This window comes from Octopus bimaculoides, chromosome 25 (assembly GCF_046866305.1).
Source record: "Octopus bimaculoides isolate indiv1 chromosome 25, ASM4686630v1, whole genome shotgun sequence".
Lineage (NCBI taxonomy): Eukaryota > Metazoa > Mollusca > Cephalopoda > Octopoda > Octopodidae > Octopus > Octopus bimaculoides.
The window spans coordinates 10,832,066-10,851,900 of NC_142952.1; the positions used below are offsets into that span (position 1 = coordinate 10,832,066).

At 34.9% G+C, this 19,835-nt stretch overlaps 1 protein-coding gene across 1 annotated transcript in view; it reads left to right on the forward strand.

Annotated features, from left to right (window-relative positions):
* The window catches only part of LOC128250674 (uncharacterized), a 166,547-nt gene that overhangs the window by 110,593 nt on the left and 36,119 nt on the right, over positions 1 to 19,835 (forward strand). Inside the window, exons 3-4 of the mRNA XM_089341605.1 lie at positions 3,984 to 4,035; positions 13,440 to 13,757. Coding sequence (XP_089197731.1) covers positions 3,984 to 4,035; positions 13,440 to 13,757 — 370 coding nt within the window. The remainder of the gene's footprint in view (positions 1 to 3,983; positions 4,036 to 13,439; positions 13,758 to 19,835) is intronic.

A 19,835-nucleotide genomic window follows, 5' to 3' on the forward strand; every position in this document is an offset into this window, starting at 1 on the left:
TAACTAGAGTACTTTGAGTAAGTTTCTCAAGTGGGAGCCCCCTGGTGAATGACAAATAAGACATAAACATGGTGTTACGAAAGCGACGTTGGTGGTTATTAAGAAAGGAGAGAAAACTTGAAGGGACTGGGAAAGGTTGCTAATGACTGTCTTTATCACCTTTAACGTGTTGGAAGTGAGTTGGATAGAGTGGTAGGTGGCATGTGGAAGATGCGTTTGGGGGATAGGGAGAGGGAGAAATAAAAAAAAATTGGTGAGAATAGTATTGAACTCTGAAGCAATTTTTTTTTTAGGGTAATGGAAGGTTCATTTGTCAAGACTGGTCTCCTTGCTGGTTTGAAACCCACTAGAGGTGCGTTGTTTATATGTGTGTGTAGTGGTAAACCACGAGAAGTGGAAAAGGAGTGAATGGGTGGACCATTACCTTGTGTATATAGTGTGGGGCTAGATGCGAAGAAGCTTTCTCCGAGGACGTACTGCTCTCAGAAGCTTCGTGGTTGGAAAGTAACGGCAAGGAAGATACCACGAAGCTGGTAAAGTTTCTTGGATCAAGGACTAAAATGATTGGCTGCAGTTTAGGAGGCAGGAGTGTTTGCAGACTGTGTGATATGAAGGAGCATCTTTCGTAGTTTGGATAACGATGTTGCAGGAATTTAGGTGCTGAATAAGATCCTTCCAGTTTGTAGAGGTTTATGATTTTCTCCGGGAACTGTAGGGCCAGCGTTCTGCCTGGACCGCTGAGGTTACAAGTGAGCCACATAATAATATCAGTTTTAGCTGTGTGGGGGGTGTGAAGAAACCTGCTTAAGGGGTCGTTTTAATCACATGCCTAGCTGTTCCTCGTGTGCCAGTGGTGAAGCATACTAATGCTAAGGATAGAACTGGTGGGAGAGCGACCAATCAGCTGACAGAGTCTGAGATTTGGGGAATGTTTAAGTAGTTGAAGAAAGGTAGTTGTAATAAGATAGATGTCGGGTGACCTGATAGATGCAGAGACAATTATGGGAGAATTCACGAAAAAACAACAGACGAAGGCAGGTGGTGTAAACAACAAATGGATGTATTAGTTTAACGCTCGGGAATGGAGAAAGTCTTTAACGTTTCGAGCAAACGCTCTTCAACAGAAAGGAACACAGAAAGAAATAAGGAGAGAAACAAGGAGAGGAAAAAATATGAGTAGTGGTCAGCGATCTATCATGGCGAAGAGATAATTACGGCCTGGCAGAAGTTGTATTTGGATGTGAGACAGAGATCAAAGGGAGGAAGTGATTGTGTGTTGGTGAGGGATGCGAATAGGGGACGGAATTAAATGTAGAGAGTTAAGGAGCGAAAAAGCTTCAATTTCTGTACTCTGGCGGCATAGGGAGGAAAGTAACGAGAGCGGAGAAGGATCGAAGTAGTGAGAAAGAGGAAGAGTTGTGATTCTTGAAGTCACCGAATTCAGTGACTTCGGAGAGGAGTAAAGTGAGACGAATGTCTGAGATCCAGAAGACGTTTGAGTGAAGAGTTTTTGATGATTGAAATTCTGTGAGCGATAGAGGAAACAAACATGTTTTAAAAGAGTGGAAGAGGAGGGAAACATGTTGCAAAAGTAACTGGAAGGGTATGTTGCGGATATTTTGGTAGGGATCGGAGTGTGTTGACCCACTCTACATATACCTGTCCATACGGAGACTCCACTCTGAAATGGGAGTGGTGAAACGTTTGAGTATGAGAGAGGAGAAGCATACGTAGCCTGCATGGGTTTTCAAACGAATCAGAGTCAAGGAATATTAGTAAAGAAGAGGGAGGAGAATTGGCGGTGAGTTTAGTTTTAATTTTTGACACTTGGTAAAAGGTTAAGGTATCGATTTGCCGTGAGCTGGGTTGGTAACCTTCATGGTGTTGGCAGTGCTGATGCTGGCGGTGGTGGTATAGCGATAATCTTTGGGCATTGTAGTGGTTGCAAAAGCAGTGATGACAGTGGAGGAGATGCTGATGGCGATGAAGAAACTAATTATATGTCGGTGACGACGATGATTACGATGATGAAGTTAGTGAAGAAAATAACAATTGGTGTGTTAGCCGTGATGGTCATGTTATTGGATAGAATAATGTTACTCTCTCTTTTACTCTTTTACTTGTTTCAGTCATTTGACTGCGGCCATGCTGGAGCACAGCCTTTAGTCGAGCAAATCGACCCCAGGACTTATTCTTTGGAAGCCAAGTACTTATTCTATCGGAGTCTTTTGCTGAACCGCTAAGTTACGGGGACGTAAACACACCAGCATCGGTTGTCAAGTGATGTTGGGGGGACAGACACAGACACACAAACATATACACACACATCCACATATATATACACATATATACGACAGGCTTCTTTCAGTTTCTGTTTACCAAATCTACTCACAAAGCTTTGATCGGTCTGAGACTATAGTAGAAGACATTTACCAAAGGTGCCACACAGTGGGAATGAACCCGGAACCATGTGGTTGGTAAGCAAGCTACTTACCACACAGCCACTCCTACGTCTGTTGTTTATAAATTTAGTATCTTTCTCTCTCTCTCACACAACCACACACACACACACACACATACATACGCACACATACGTAGCTAACCATGAAGTTTGCAATTTCCACTTTTTCAGTCAAATTTATAAATTCTTTTGGTCATTCTCGATTCCAACTGTTACACTGGCCAGACATATACAACGCTCTCATAGTCTCGCCATGTATTTAAAAGAAGCAGTAATTACAACACACCACATACAAAGCTAGACTGGAAATGTTAACAGAAATACATTGAAACTTTATAGAAATTTCCCACAGAAATAGAATGGTCATGGGAGCAATACTAATATCGCAATACACGGTTACATAATTAACATGCAACAGACATACATATCACAAATGCGACTCGAAAGATATTGAACTCTTACAAGTTCTGTCGGGAAGGTTTGTATAAATATAAACCACAGACGGTGAAAGCAATCAATACAAAAGCCAAGAGCAGTACTCGTACAGGAGATGAGGTTGAGGTAGTCTGGAAACATCGATAAATTTGGGAACTTTATTAGAGCCGGATACGTATACAAGGCTGGTAATTTGAGGGGAGGGAACAAGTCGATTACATCGACCTCAGTGTTCATCTGGTACTTTGTTTTATCGACCCCAAAAGGATGAAAGGCAAAGTCGACCCCGATGGCAATTGAATTCAGAACGTGAAGTCGGAAGAAATGCTGCTTGGCATTTTTTGTAGCGCGATAACGATTCTTAGTGTTATATTCATGCTGACAGTGTGGCATACGGAAATAATCACATTGCAGAATCTGTAGAGCGTCTGTCAAAATGTCGTGTGACATTTGTTGTAGCTCTTATATATTCTAATAGCGGTAACTCGAATGTGGAATCTAAAAACAGAAACAATTCCCATCATAGTAGGTGCCTTAAGTATAATAAAAAATATTCAGACAAATACATAACAAAAACACCAGGACTTACAAATATATATAACATACAGAATATTGCACAACTGGGCACTGCACACAGCCTACGCAAAACACTTTCAATACAGTAACCATAAGAGCATCACAGCAAACCACAGCACATACCCAAGGCACACAGAGCTGCGCTCGGTAGTGAAGTGAAAGCACGTTATAAAAATAAAACTACTGAATAATAATAATAATAATGGTTTCAGATTTTGTCACATGGCCAGCAGTTTTGGGGAGGGGTCAAGTCGATTCGATCGACCCCAGTGTTCAACTGGTACTCATTTTATCGACCATGTCACGCACATACAATTGTGATGCGTGTGCCTGGTATACTCTTATCAGACGGGTAGTCATGATGGGTAATTTGGACTTCGTATATCTGTACCCCAATAGGCAATAGTACTAATGATAATCGAATTTAAACTATGCTTTATATGTATAATATATATGTGTGTGTGTGTGTATGAAAACTATGTTTGCAATTATGTTTCGTCTTTTCTTCCAGACCGAATATCGAAGGCAGGAACCCCCCTCCAGCGAAACCACAACAACATCAGGTATGAGCTATCTGTTTCATTGAACTCTATCAAAAATGCCCAAAGCCCAAACTTCCTTCACCCTTTTTTAACCAAACTGCCCTTCCCCACTAGAGCAATTCTTCTTCATCACGTGTCAATCCCTTCCAACCAATCAATTCTCGAATACGCCAGTTGCACTAACTGATAGAATTAAGTTTTGAAATATTTCGTAATTCGTTTTGTTGTCTTTGTTGTTATTTTCTTAAATTTTATTATTTGTTTGTTTGTTTTGATATTTGATATTTTGTCCTCCCCCATTCTTTTTTTTTTTTACAATTAATTAAACCCTTAAACATCCCAATTATCATTACTTAATTGTTTACCGTGTTACTGAGTATTGTAGGTGGGGCTGGGGGCTCTCTTTGTTACAAGATAGAGCCACATCTCAATTATTGTCTCATTTCAGTAAAACACACTCACACACACACACACACACACACAGTTATATCGTTGACGGGTTAACATCGGAGACATGTTGATATTCATTTTATTATACAGTTTGTTGTTAGTAGCGAAAGAGTAAAAGTTTCGTATTTTGAGATCAACATTCTTCCATATCCAGATAATTTGGTTCAACTGCTTCAGAAATCGTCACTTTAAAACCACGAAGACTGAAGCTAGACTGCGGGAGGGGACTTCAAGAATAAACCGACATTAAAAGAACGAATAGTATTTCATGTGGGAAGGAGAGGTAACCTAGCATATTGTATAACAATGTCATGACGTAATGTAGGTAATCCAAATTACCTGGGACAGACTTTTACTTTCTTGTTACTAACTACACACTATACTATATGGACACACACACACACACACACACACACATATACGATTGGCAACTTTTGTGTCCTACTACCATATTGCTCACTATATTAGGGGGACACGAGACCTTAGAAAACACCAAAGGAGACACACAATGGGTGGGGACCAGGTATCATGCGATTCTGCAGCGACCTTCTGTGTGTGTGTGTGTGTGTGTGTGTGTGTGTGTATCATTGCTCATCTCTTTCTAATTCCGTGTCTCTGTCTGCATACACACATGCATATACACTCACACGCGCGCACACAAATAGGAGAGAGAGAGAAAGAAAGAGAGAGAGAGAGAGAGAGAGAGAGAGAGAGAGAGAGAGAGAGAGAGAGAGAGAGAGAGAGAGAAAGAAAGAAAGAGAGAGAGGTCGAAAATACACAAGTCGTTATTTTATGTTTCTCAGTTTCTCGCCACAATCTCCGAACGATTATGAAAAATGGAAGATAAAATTGGCTTTAAATAAATAAGCAGTGGTGATGTTTGAATATCTTATCAAGATCTGATTGGATAAAAGGGAACAAAAAGATCATATTAAAAGATAGCACAAAGAATTTTCCTTTCCCTACTAAGTTAAAAGTTAGATATTGTTTTGATAATATAAATATGTGGAGGGAAAGATATGGAAAGGTATCAAAAACGTGAGTATATGCTGTGAGAATGTAAAAAATAATAAAAAAAGCTAAAATAAAGAATTTGTGTGTGTGTGTGTGTGTGTGTGTGTAAAAGATATACTTTTAGAGGAGAAAGATAAAGTTACGTAAAAAGATATAGACATGAAAAATATATTAAAAGATATGAAACAGGTCTAAAGCGAGTATGTCATGAAATGAATCACCAGCCAAATATTCTATGAAATTTATTCATTAATATCAGTAAACTTGCAGCCTCACTTTTCTTGAAATGAGACTACGTTCATTAGTTCACATACGAGGCTTATCATAAAAGTTTCTTTATTGACAAAATCCAGTTGCGAGTCTGCTCTAATGTTTGCAAACGTAAAAATGGACCATGAAATATCATGTGGCATAATCCAGTTTTTATGCTAAACATACTAAAATTCCCGAGATGTGATTTTCTAAATTTAATTTAAAAAAAGAAATTATGGCGATCAATCATAGATAAGTTAAGATCTGCTTGCTGTAAACATTTTACAAGCTGAGTTAGGAATTTTACCCCCGAAAACCTTCCTCCCGATAATAGTATAGTCTCTTTTTCTACAAATAATTGTATTTTACTTACATGTAACTTCAGTGTGCCAAATGATTGCCTTAATAACGGTAATTGCCCTTCGGAAGCCATAATGTTTATGCTAAGGCAAGACCTGATAATAACAGCACGTCAAAATTGTACATTGGTTTTGACAGAGAGTTCATTGAAGACTATTTTCTATCAACATATCCATTTATTCAAGAAACTGGATAGCAAATTTACAGAAACAGACCTTGAAAACAAATCGGATTTTAAAAAGAAACGAGAAGGAGTAAAACGGAAGAGAAGAATAAAAACGAAATGCACATATTAAACAAATTATATGATGGTTTGCATGCCATATCTGACATCATTGCCATGCAGCTTTGCTGCAATTTTCTTGTTTCAAATACATATCCCAGACGTTTGGGATAACCTTATAGTTCCTTCTCTAACTATTGTTAGATTTTTAACTTATGTAATTATGTTTTACTTTTATTTGTATATGTTTTTCAATTTTTGAAATTCTTGTACGTGTATGTATACACGTTTATATAGGCTTGGTAATATAAACTGGGTAAATAAAACTCAAAATATTACAAAACCTACGGATTTTAAATTTCGACCGGCAGAAGCACCGAGAGTTTCTTAAATGACACAATCTGCATCACCAAAACGTTTTTAACATCATCAAAACAAATTTTCCAGTCATAAAACTAAGTGAAAAATTAAAAAATATAACTAATCAAATATTTATCTTAAGGAAAAGTCAACCACATAACCTAAAGAAACTATTAACAAAGGCAAAATTCAACATGAACAAACAGGACAAGACATTCACAATATCCAAGTATAATGATAACAGATGTGGAACGTGTCAATACATATATACTGGTAGATCCATTAGAATAAAAAATGGACAGATTTTTCGCAAATGCAGATATTAACTGCAAAAGCAGAAATTTGATCTACTGCATTGAATGCCTGAATTGCGAGGAAATATATATAGGCGAGACAGGTAATGCATTATCGAAACGCTCACGAGTCCACAGACAACAAATCCGGATCACCAATGTTAGCCAAATTCCATTGAACGAACATATAAAAACATGTGGTCAGAAAATGTTTCTAATTTTTCCTTTCCACAAACTACATGACACAAGTAAAGTTGGAAGAAAGACAAAAGGAAAACGGTTTATTAAAATGTTCAGACCTGTTCTGAACGGAAATAACAATAATCTAACAACCAGTTAATGATGTGGATTAAAAAAATAATTTTAACATATGAATATAAACAAATTACAGAATATCGGTACGCCTAGCAAACCGTGACGTTTAAGCTGCATGCGGGTTGGTCAAAACCGTATTCCATAGAATTCAGCTTGTTGGAGCGTTCTAAGAGATTCTACAGTTTTTAAGAACCCAACTGTCAGTTAAATACATTTGAAATCTGATGCTTACTACTAAACACGTGAAAGCACTAACTGAACTTTATGAACATTACGAAATATTTTTTAACGTTAAAATACCATAATAAAAAACGTGAAAACCAGACCATGTTTTAACTTTATTCAACTGATATATTATTCTATACACATTCACACGAATTCGGAATATATATATATATATATATATATATATATATATATATATATATATATATATATATATAGAATTTAGTTAACCAAATCTGATCTCTTCTTTGTAACAACCTCACCATTTTACAAACAACGGCATATGCCAATTGTATGAAGTTCTTGCTCTATTCTGTCCAACTGTCCAATCGGCGTTTATTAAGATATTCAAACACCTGTACTGTATAATCTATTGCACACACACATACACTGTAGAATCGCTCTCTCTCTCTCTCTCTCTCTCTCTCTCTCTCTCTCAATAAAATCACAAACTATGCGATTATATAAATATAAGAATTTCACCATAGTTTCAGGTCTCTCGAATTCTTCAAAAAATAACACTTGTTACATTATTGCACACATTAATATACATATATGTACGTAACACACACACAAATATTAGAGAGAGAGAGAGAGAGAGAGAGAGCGAGAGAGAGAGAGAGCGAGAGAGAGAGAGAAAGAGAGGGAGTTTGCTAAATTCAACGTATTGATGTGTTAGTTAAAGCGTAGGGGAACGAGTCAGCGACAAGTCCTCCGAAGCTATGTCGGGCGATATATCACCTTGTGACGGCGATGTGACGGACATTAAGTGAAGACCATTCGAGAAATGAATTACCGCTTCATGTGAAATTTTTTTCCCACGTGAGTTCCGGACCCCAGTGGTGAACTCATTTGCGTACAGCCAATCAGAGCTAACCTTGATCTTGTCAAGTTAACAAACACACTCTACCATGTAAACTCAAGATGAAGAACGGTGTTGCAAGTCGACCGATCGCCAAGTTTAAAAGGAAACAAGTAATTACATGGATTTGCATCTATACCTATTAAAGGATTTTGTTAGGACCCCATGTGGCAAAGATGTGGGTGGGAAAAATGTGGATGGAGGGTGATGTGCTAGCAACCTTCTCCCTTTACTGTATTACAGAGTAAACAACAACACAAATAACTACGCAGAGGCAGCCATGGTTGAAACAAGAACAAGAACAACAAGCATTCTTAAAAGTGAAAAGAAGCATGGTCAATCCTTACCCAAGTGACCTTATCTTATCGCTCATCACTAGTGATGCGCTCATAAATTAGTTTGATAGTTGAGCTCTGATTGGTTGTATGCAAATGAGTTCATAACTGGGGTCCGGAACTCTCGTGGGGAAAAAATTTCGCGCCTCGGATGGTGCATCACGTGGTATTTTAAACATAACTTTGACAGCAGCCATAGTAATAACAACAGCTCTATCTATTACTAGAAATACTTTCATTGCCAATAACAACAACATGTAACGTAACAATAACAACTGCAATATTGACAGTAACAACAGCACTAAATGACGGTCACAACAATATCACCACTTCGAGTGTAATAATAATAATAATAATAATAATATATATATATATATATATATATATAATACAAATAATAAATGAGTATATGCATATATACGTACATGTATGTACATACTTACATCTACATGTATATATAGATGCATATCTGGGTACAGGACATTGCAAACAAAACGTAGACAAAATGATAAACAAGGTACAGAAAACACATAGGCCACATAGAGAACATTTCCTTCATCAGCTGCCACATTTATCACGAGCGTTTCGTTCCCAAGAAATGACCCTGTTCAATGAATCAGTGATAAAAGAATAGGAAATGCAGGTAAAAAAGGGGTTCGTTCCCTGAGACCCTGAGTTCTTCCCCTAGCTTACCCAAATAACACGTCCAAATAGTTTTTAAGCATACATAGTGATATTGTTTCATATTTAGAAAAATATTTAGAGTAAAATTTAATAACTTAAAAATCAGTAAATAATGATTTCAAATTTTGGCACAAGGCCAGCAATTTTGGAGTAGAGGGTGTAAGTCGATTACATCGACCTCAGTACGCAACTGGTACTTAATTTATCGACTACGAAAGGATGGAAGGCAGAGTCAACCTCGGTGGCATTTGAACTCAGTACGTAAAGACAGAGTAAATGCCGCTAAGCATTTTGCCCGGCGTGCTAAGGATTCTGCCACCTCACCGCCTTAATAATAATAATAATAATAATAATAATAATTTTGGCACAAGGCCAGCAAGTTCGGGGGAGGGGATAAGTCGATTACATTGACCCCCAGTATTCAACTGGTACTTATTGTATCGACCCTGAAAGAAGGCAAAGTCGACTTCAGCGGAATTTGAACTCAGATCGTAAAGACGGACTAAATGCCGTTAAGCATTTTGTCCGGCGTGTTAACGATCCTGCCTGCTTGCTGCCTTAATAACAATAAAAATAATGGTTTAAAATTTTGGTATAAGGCCAGAAATTCCAAGGGAGGGGTTAAATCGATTACATCGAGCCTAATGCACAAATGCTATTTATTTTATCGATCTCGAAACGATGAAACGATGTCGGCGGCATTTGAACTCAGAACATAAAAACGGATGAAATGCCGCTAAGCATTTTATCCGGTGTGGTAACAATTATGCTAGCTCGTCGCCTTCAATCAGTATATAATCATAAAAAAGATAATAACTGAAAAAATATCATAAAAAGCAGAATCTTTTGATTGATCGCTGAATCGTGTTATCACAGATCAATCCGTGATAAACTTAACATGGTTCACAATTGGATATATTGTTTACTGCGTTATCCCGGACCAGTGATGAAGGAAGCGTTGATAACATGAAAACGGATATATCAATAACTGTTAACACGAGTACAAACATTAATGACACCACTAGAAACTCTATCATTTCCTGTCCCACAATGTTGCCTTTTCTCTCCACCTCCCCCCTTCATCACACACACACACGAAGTGTTCCTCAGGCAAGGCAGGACCCCTTCATATCTAATATGCGAGACGGTCGTTATATCGGTGTTTAGTTGAAGCCTTCAACCCAACTATTTTTGTTGCATGTGTTTCATTATCGACACTACTACCACGCATACTGTTACCGCTACCAGACATCGCAACTTTTATTATTATAACATTTATTTACAAATAATGGTGTTATAATGGCGTTCATTTACAAATAATGGTGGACAATTTTTCTTTCGTTGTGGCCATTTTCTGTTTATTTGAGTTTTTTTTTTTTAAAAAAAACGCTAATTATTTTAACCGCGATTTGGCAATAATAATAATAATAATAATAATAATAATAATAATAATAATAATAATTACAATTGTTGCTGTTGTTGTTGCTGTTCTTATTACTGCAGCTATATTGTTGCTGTTGCTAATGTTGCTGTGATAGCACTTGTGGTGGTGGTGGTGGTGATGGTGGTAGCAGTGTTCTTTTAATTTTGATGAAAGCGGTGGTGGTGGTCATGGCGAAATTGTTTGATTTTAATGTTTAGACATGTTCTTCCTTTTGTTATTAATCACTACCAGATTCACTTGCTAAATACTTTGGATTTTTCTTACACCTCTCTCTCATATATATATATATATATATATATATATATATATATATATATATGTGTGTGTGTGTGTGTGTGTGTGTGTGTGTGCGCGCGCATGTGTGAGCGTGTGTGTGTGCACATGTGTGAGCATGTGTGTGTGTGCGCGAGCGTAAACCGGTGAACGTTTCCGTTGCTTATTCACATCGTTGTTGTAATGTTGTTGCTGTCTTCCCTCTTTGCTTATATCCACCTTTATCATTACCAAGCAGGGCGAGCATGAATATATAAAACGGTAATTCACACCTAACACACGCACACACACACACATCATGGCACTCCGTCGGTTAGGACGACGAGTGCCCCAGTTGATCCCCATCAACGGAACAGCCTGCTCATGAAATTAATGTCCAAGTGGCTGAGCACTCTACAGACACATGTACACTTAACGTGGTTCTCAGGGAAATACAGCGTGACTCAGAGTGTAACAAGGCTGGTCCTTTGAAATACAGGTACAACTCATTTTTGCTAGCTGATTGGACTGGAGCAACATAAAGTAAAGTGTCTTTCCCAAGGACAACACGCCTCTGAGAATCGAACGCTCGACCGTACGACCGTGAGCCGTGTACCCTAACCACTAAGCCAATATATGTTTGTGTGTGTTCGTGAGCAAATATATAAGTGTGTTTTGTGTGTAAATCTATTGAACACCAATTATTTATGCGCTATCGAACAATTTACACGTACAGATCAAACTGTTTTGCCGTCTTGTAATGCTAATAGAGTTTATATATATATATATATATATATAAATGACCTAAATCCTATTTCAGACGTTAAGTTGTGACGTACGTTTGTTTTATACGTCACAATGGCGATTGTGTAGTAGTAAAAACTAAAACAATATTTTTAACAATCATTACACAACTACAAAGAGTTCAACCGTTTAAGAATCATTACAATATTTCGTAATACTTAAAATGTATAGGGATCAGGAAATAATATGCTTAAAATGAGGAAACGTAATATTTAAATGTAAAGGGGGTGAGGAAACAATATTTTCAGTGTTTATATGAATTTTAAAAAGGGCTCATGGACGCGCGCACGCACACAGATTTTCTATCTCACGTTATGCGACGAAGCAAAATAAGCGGACATTTTATTGGCAAAAAAAAAAAAAAATTAGCATTTGAATCCAAGGGAGATAATTCACTTATACAAATGCAAATTAATACAGAAACATTATTAAACAAAGAAAACATTTAAAACAATGCAGACGTTATCATTCTGTGTGCGTCATTTACTAATTCAACCACTCATAACGTTTAATCCAATTCATATTGATCAACTTTAGCGATTCCCCTCAGTTCTTAAACGGTTTTATTGAAAACTTACTTAAATGTAATACAGAGTTACGCAAAACAAACAAAGTGGACTTAAGAAATCAATTAAAAACACAGTTTTCCCCATATTTTGACATCCATCATATATTGCTACGTCATATAGATATTAGACGGCTCTTTTCTTCGACTTCATCAATAATGTTGGTAATAGAAAGTGTACGCCAGTGGCTCCCAACCATTTTTTTAATCTATGGCCCCCTTTCATTCCTATTCTACTCAAATGGACCCCCTATAGCCATTTGATGCTCTAAAAATCCCGTTATATTTTCATAATTAAATATTATTAGGAATTGTATCAAAAACATTTGTTAAAGCATTTATGGGTTGTAGAAGTATAACTAATTTCTTGTATATAAATCTTAACAATAAAATCTTATATGGACCACCAAGGGCCATATGGACCCCCGTTGAGGACTACTGGTGCACACTGTCTGTCTGTCTGTCACAACCGCTGCGTCTCCCTCCTTCACTGTATGCCTGTCTGTCTCACTTTTCTACTTTTATCTCTGTGTAATAATCCTGTATGACTGTCTCTATGCATGTACATACATTTATATGTACATGCGTTTGTAGTACGTATTTATGTAATGCTGTTTCTATACACCTCTCTCTTTCTCTCATATATCTACCCATCTCTCTCTCTCTCATATATCTACCCATCTCTCTCTCTCTCATATATCTACCCATCTCTCTCTCTCTCTCTCTCTCTCTCTCTCTCTCTCTCTCTCTCTCTCTCTATATATATATATATATATATATATATATATATATATATATATATATATATATATATATATATATATATATATATATATATATGCCAGTAATGCGCAAGGGTAGGTAAAATTTGAAAATAGAAAATACAATAAAATACAACAATTAAACCATTCCGTGTCCAAAGTCAATGAATCCCCAACTGTGTATATTGAACACGTATACAGGTGTCTTGGTTTTTCGTCTCTACAGCAGTTTTACCCTCAACAAGTGCAGCCTCAACAGCCGAAACCTCAAGCGAGCAGTACTGTAATAAAAACAAGAAACCAGCCGAAAAAGCCCAGTACAACCATGCCTCCCACACAGAAATCGTCAGCCACTCCTCTCCGTAAGACCAAAATAGAATCAAGTAAATCTTCCAAAGGTAAACCCAAACAAAAACATTTCGGAGGAGGTGGCTTTAGTTTTGGCGTTGACTATAGCAAAGTTGAAATTCAAGACGACTATGTACCTGGGCCTATTTACAACGAAGAAGAACAGGCAGATGAACTTGATCAGGTAGAAAAAAAAAACTAAAGTATAAAAAAACAAAAAAAGCGATGTATAAATTTTGCACAGAATAGAAATGCGCACAAGCTATTGCTTTCGCTCTGTATGGTGTGGTTATATATTATCAATAACAATATTGTTGTTGATATTAATATTAGGAATGTCTTATTAATCCAATGCTTTCGTATAGGTTTTTAAAATATATTTATGTGTATATATATATATATATATATATATATATATATATATATATATATATTAAAAATATACGCTTTTAAAATTATTATTTTTCGCAGCGTGTGTACTCTGGCCTTTAACGATTTTTATGCTGCTTTGGTGTTTAACGCGTGATCAACCGTGTTTGCTTGTTTCTTTAGCATTTTATTTAGTATTGTTGATTTTGTTTCTTTGCCTTCAACATGTCAATATATATATATATATATATATATATATATATATATATATATATATATATATATATATATATAATCAAAACAGGATAAAATCTTTTACAAGAATTTTATCAGGAAGCTAGTGTGCAAAAAAATTCGTAAGGGAAATTTCTATTCCCAAGAATATACTTATTCGTTTATATATATATATATATATATGTAAAGGGGATTACTACAGAATAATGCCACACACTAGACTTCCCAAATAAACATATATATATATATATATATATATATATATATATATATATATATATATATATATATATATGGTAGATCGGAGTGTGAATTTTTTTCAAAATTTATGCGTATAACAGAAAAAAAGGAAAAAAAAAAACTGAGTTTGCTGAAACTTAATAGAAAGCGATTTAAATATATTTTTCCAAATATCAGTTAAATTATTTTCTAAAAATACTTTATTTTAGAAATAATACGCCAGTGTTTCAGATGTTAAAAGATTCTCCTTCAAAAAGATATTTCTTCTGTTATATTTCATTTATTTTTTTTTAATGAAAAATGCAAAACAAAATAAGAAAAAAAAAACATGCAATTCCCGAATTAAAAAACAAATGATTGATTATTTATAAATGAATAAAACGATATTTTTTGTTTTTACAAAAATACAATGTTCATTCCGCAGAAATGTGGGGAAAATGTAACAATTTATGCAACTATAACAAATATATTTAAAAAGCATTAACCTAAGAAGCTTACTGGCGAAGTACCCTTGAAGAAGGGTTCTTCAATAGTCTTTCACGCTTGTTACGTGGGATATCTCGTGTCCTCATGGCACATCCAAAATGCTCCAAATAAAAATAAATATAAAATTAAGCAAATAAATAAATGAATGAATTAAGTGAACAAAAAAAATAAAATAACAACAAAACTCCCCTAGATATCTATGTATTTTACACTTATCAATGTTGTCTCTACGGCGTTCATTACGGGATGGGGTTGTGTGTACAAATAATAATAATAATAATAATAATAATAATAATAATAATAATAGAAATAATAATAATGATAATGATAATAATAATAATTTATTCCCCATGACAAAGGTGGCAAAGTTAATATTCAGTGTTAGTGTTGATGTCTAAAGATTAAGGCAGTTAAATCGTCGTAGTTTTCACCTTTACTTCATGTACACACAACGAAAAGATATATCTATTTACCCCACCATTAATCATAATAATTAAAAAAATATAATCAAAATATAATCAAAATATAATCCAGTCAGAAACATAGCAGTAATGTCGTTACAAAACAAAAGAAACAGTGATGTCGTTATAAAACGAAACAAAAGATAAAGTAAAAAAAAAAAAAAGAACTTAATTGTTGGTGACAGTATAGTTATTGTCTAGCTCATGGTTCCAGGACCATATTATTTCGCTGGTCATTTTGGAGAGGGTAGGATGTTAGTTGAGGGCAATTTGATTTTTAATTCTAACAAGTCGAGTGTCCAGAGTCAATTTCTCGTCTTTGTATCTCTTGATACAGCGGGCGTGTAGGGGAGATAACTCTACATAGAATAAATTCACCTTCCACGAATTTATTTTGAAAGACGGTAATGAAATTACGGTAGCATGTTCAGTTTCGTCTTCTTTGATAAATTAAGCGGGCATCTAATTAATTGAAATGAACGGAGAGATTCCTTTGATGTCATACACTACTAAAACAATAGTCAAACTAACTTGCTCGGCGCTCTCATGCAGGATAGGTTTTTGTAATTTCTTGTAAGAGTTGTCTCCACCTACCAGCCATATATAAAATTTATTAATGAGGGTAGAAATTGATATTAATCAATTAAAACCAGTGGTCTAGCATATTAAAAAAATCCGAAGATTAAAATTATATTACATACAAAAATAAGAGGAATGACTAGCAAAAGTGGACTCCTATATGCTAGAAATAGATGCCGAATCATCTAACCACGAAAAAAATATGTTCTCAGTAAAAAATTTCAGCGACACAACAGACTGTAAAAGGGCAAGCAGACTCCTAACTTTAAGATTTTTAGGCTGTTAAGAGCGAAACTTGATCTCCCAGTCAAATCAATAACTTATACAATTTCACATGTCTTTTTTCAAAATCATATACCGTTCTGTACATCAAATTATCCTATAATTATCTCAACACATTTTGTGAATTTGTCTTCTCGTCTGCTTCATTCTCATACTCTACGTATTTTTCCATTGAAACGAGCGTCAATAGCGCCGTGTTTTATTGTGTTCATTTCAGATTTCAATGTCTTGTGCATTCTACAGTGTGTCGCAGTTCATGCCGTACTTATCTCATTGCATCATGAAGAAAAAAAAAACATCTGCATTGTCTGCACAATATTTTTACATCGTGTGTATCCACACTGCATCATGACAAATCTGCATCATCTGCACAGTATCTCCGTCCGCGTGTCTATCAAATTGTATCTCATCAAACGTCTTTTTTTTTGCACCACATTAAATAGAGGTTTTGTCGGCGTCAGCGTCCTCTGTACAACATCTGACTGTGTGTATCACCCTACTTTAACATCTTAAATTTAAAATTCATCCTATCGTCTACATCCAAACACGTGTTGTGTTGTCACTACGTATAGAATAAAGCTGTTTCACTTGCACCTTACAACATTGTGTTCTTTGCCTTGCAATATATTCTGAAACCGCTTCATACATCAACATAGCACAATCCACTAAAACATTGCACTTCGTTCATTGTTCTAAGTTTTTTTTCTTCATTATTTCGAAATAACATCAAAGACGACGGAATGGTGATAGAGGGACTAACTAAAATCCAGACCAACTAAAATCCAAACAGTATTTAGTTTCATCTCTCTATATTCTGAGTTCAAATTGCATCAGAATCGACTTTGTCTTTGCCTCTCGATGAGGGTAGGGACTGCAAAATATGGTACCAGTTATACACGCGGGAAAATTGAATAAGCAAAGCCATAATTCCATGGTACAGAAGATTGGCCGCTTGCTGCTAATGCGAAAACGGATTAGTTGCAACTAATTATTTTTAATGAGCCCATATATATATATATATATATATATATATATATATATATATATATATATATATATATATATATATATATATATATATATATATATATATAATCACGGAACACTCACTTCGCTAATGTAAACCAGTCTAAAAACGAAGAAACATCATATCAAATGTTTAGCAAAGATGATAACTTCAGACGCTGGTGTCGAAATGCTTACGGCTCAGGGAATATGCAGAAGGTTCTGCTTTTAAGATACTCCTTTCTTAATCATAAAACTGTCGAGTTGTGATTGATAATTAGGAATTAGCCGGGACTAACTTAAAGATAGAACCAGTTGGTTCCATTTTGTCGTTCGATATTCAACCCTTCAACTAGGTGAACAAATTCTCTCTCTGGCACCCTAGTTGGTGGAGTGAGTGTTCGAGGGTTAAACTTCTTAATCTTTGAGGAAGTTCACTGGTAATGAACGCCTATGAACCGCGAATTCTTCGACTGGTTTTTCAATAACCCTTTTTAACTAAAACTTCTTCATAATTTCTTTTCCTTTCTTTCTCTCTATCTCCCTCATCATATATATATATATATATATATATATATATATATATATATATATATATATATACGCATAATCATATATGAAAAGGTGCTGAAAATTCCTGGCTTTGGATAAAAGAAAATACAGGAGGGTCAGTTAATTATAATTTTATTCAACATACTCTCTTCTTAGATTCACACACTTATTAGAGTGGTCCTTCAGTTTTTCTAAGCCCTGCAAAGGAACTTGGAAGGCTGGGCCCCCAGCTGGGCCTTTCGCGATACCCTTAAAACCAGGAACATTTTAGCACCCCTTCGTATATATGGCATTTAACACGTACCCAAGAATCTTAATTTCATTTTTTGTCAAACGTTAGGAACCCCCTCCTCTCTCTCTCACTCTCTCTCTCTCTCTCTTTCTTCTCTGAATATGGTACCAGTAATACACGCAGGTAAATTGAATAAACCGCTACCCTTTGATCACATGGGATTTCTTTCCAACAACTTAATTTGAGACGATATAGAATTAAGCATGTTACTCTACATACCCCGAAGCATTCACTTGCATTGGAATTGAACTTATGAACCAGCATCTGGTCAAAATGGTTCTATTCTTATAGAATCCAGTTTCTCCTGTACCAAAACAGATCTCAAGTCATCTTTTGATAATAAAGTATTCAAAACGATTCCTTTACTCACACCACTTCCGCCATTGCTTTTACTATGCCATTGACTCACCTGTCTCATGCCGCACCGTGTTAACATGCAGTTTTCATTTTCATTTTCATTAAAGAAAATTTATTTTTAGCATTTTGTCAAATTTTCTAACGTCATGTGTTTTATCACACATTATATGTTTTTCGTAATCACACACTTATGTATGTTTTGTTATTACATGTAATATTGTGCTTGTCTTATATTATATCACATGTACATCTGTTGTGTTGAAAGAGTCACAAACCATTTGGTCTTACATTATGTCATACTATCGCAATTTCATTTAGCTCCGAACTTAATTTAAGCTTTAAGCTTTGCAAATTAGTGCAACACGAGAAACGAAATTATATAGCACATTTTAAACATACTTAAATACATAAAACTAACAGAGACTAAGTAACTTGTGCTTAATCTCTTCACCGGAGATAAAATAACTACCAAATATAGGTTATTTCTGAATAATAGAAGTGGCTATACAGTTTCAATACTCGGTTGTAGTTGCCCACGGTGACTATCAACAATTGTTGAAAGCCACAAATGCTAAGCCGTTTAGATAAAGAAAACGCCGTAAGACTCATTAAAGGAAATTCTTGAGGAACCTGGGACCATCCCACACAAAGGTTATTTGTTGGTTTTGTGGAATTCTTGAGAAAATGGTTTTTGTTTAGTTACAGTTTTAGTTATTAGTTATTACTTTTATAGTTACCCGTGGTTACATAATGTTGCATGGTTACACTGAGGACATATATTCTGCACATATCTAAAAAGAAAACATATCTATATATAATATACAAACTATACAAAAGCGCACATGTATATCGAGCATATTATTATGGTCGTTGATAGTTTAAGAATCTGTTGTCCATTATAAATCTTGAAGTTATTTAGTGTAGCGTGTTGGTAATATAATCTGTTTATCAGGTTTTCTCTTATATAATGGGTATTATTATCAATATACATATATACATACATATGCATATATATATATGCACATATATATATATATATATATATGCACATATATATATATATATATATATATATATATATATATATGCATATATATATATATATGCATATATATATATATATGCATATATATATATATATATGCATATATATATATATGCATATATATATATATATATGTGTGCATATATATATATATGCATATATATATATATATATGTGTGCATATATATATATATGCATATATATATATATATGTGTGCATATATATATATATATATATATATATATATATGCATATATATATATATATATATATGCATATATATATATATATATATATATATATATATATATATATATATATATATATATATATATATGTGTGCATATATATATATATATATATATATATAT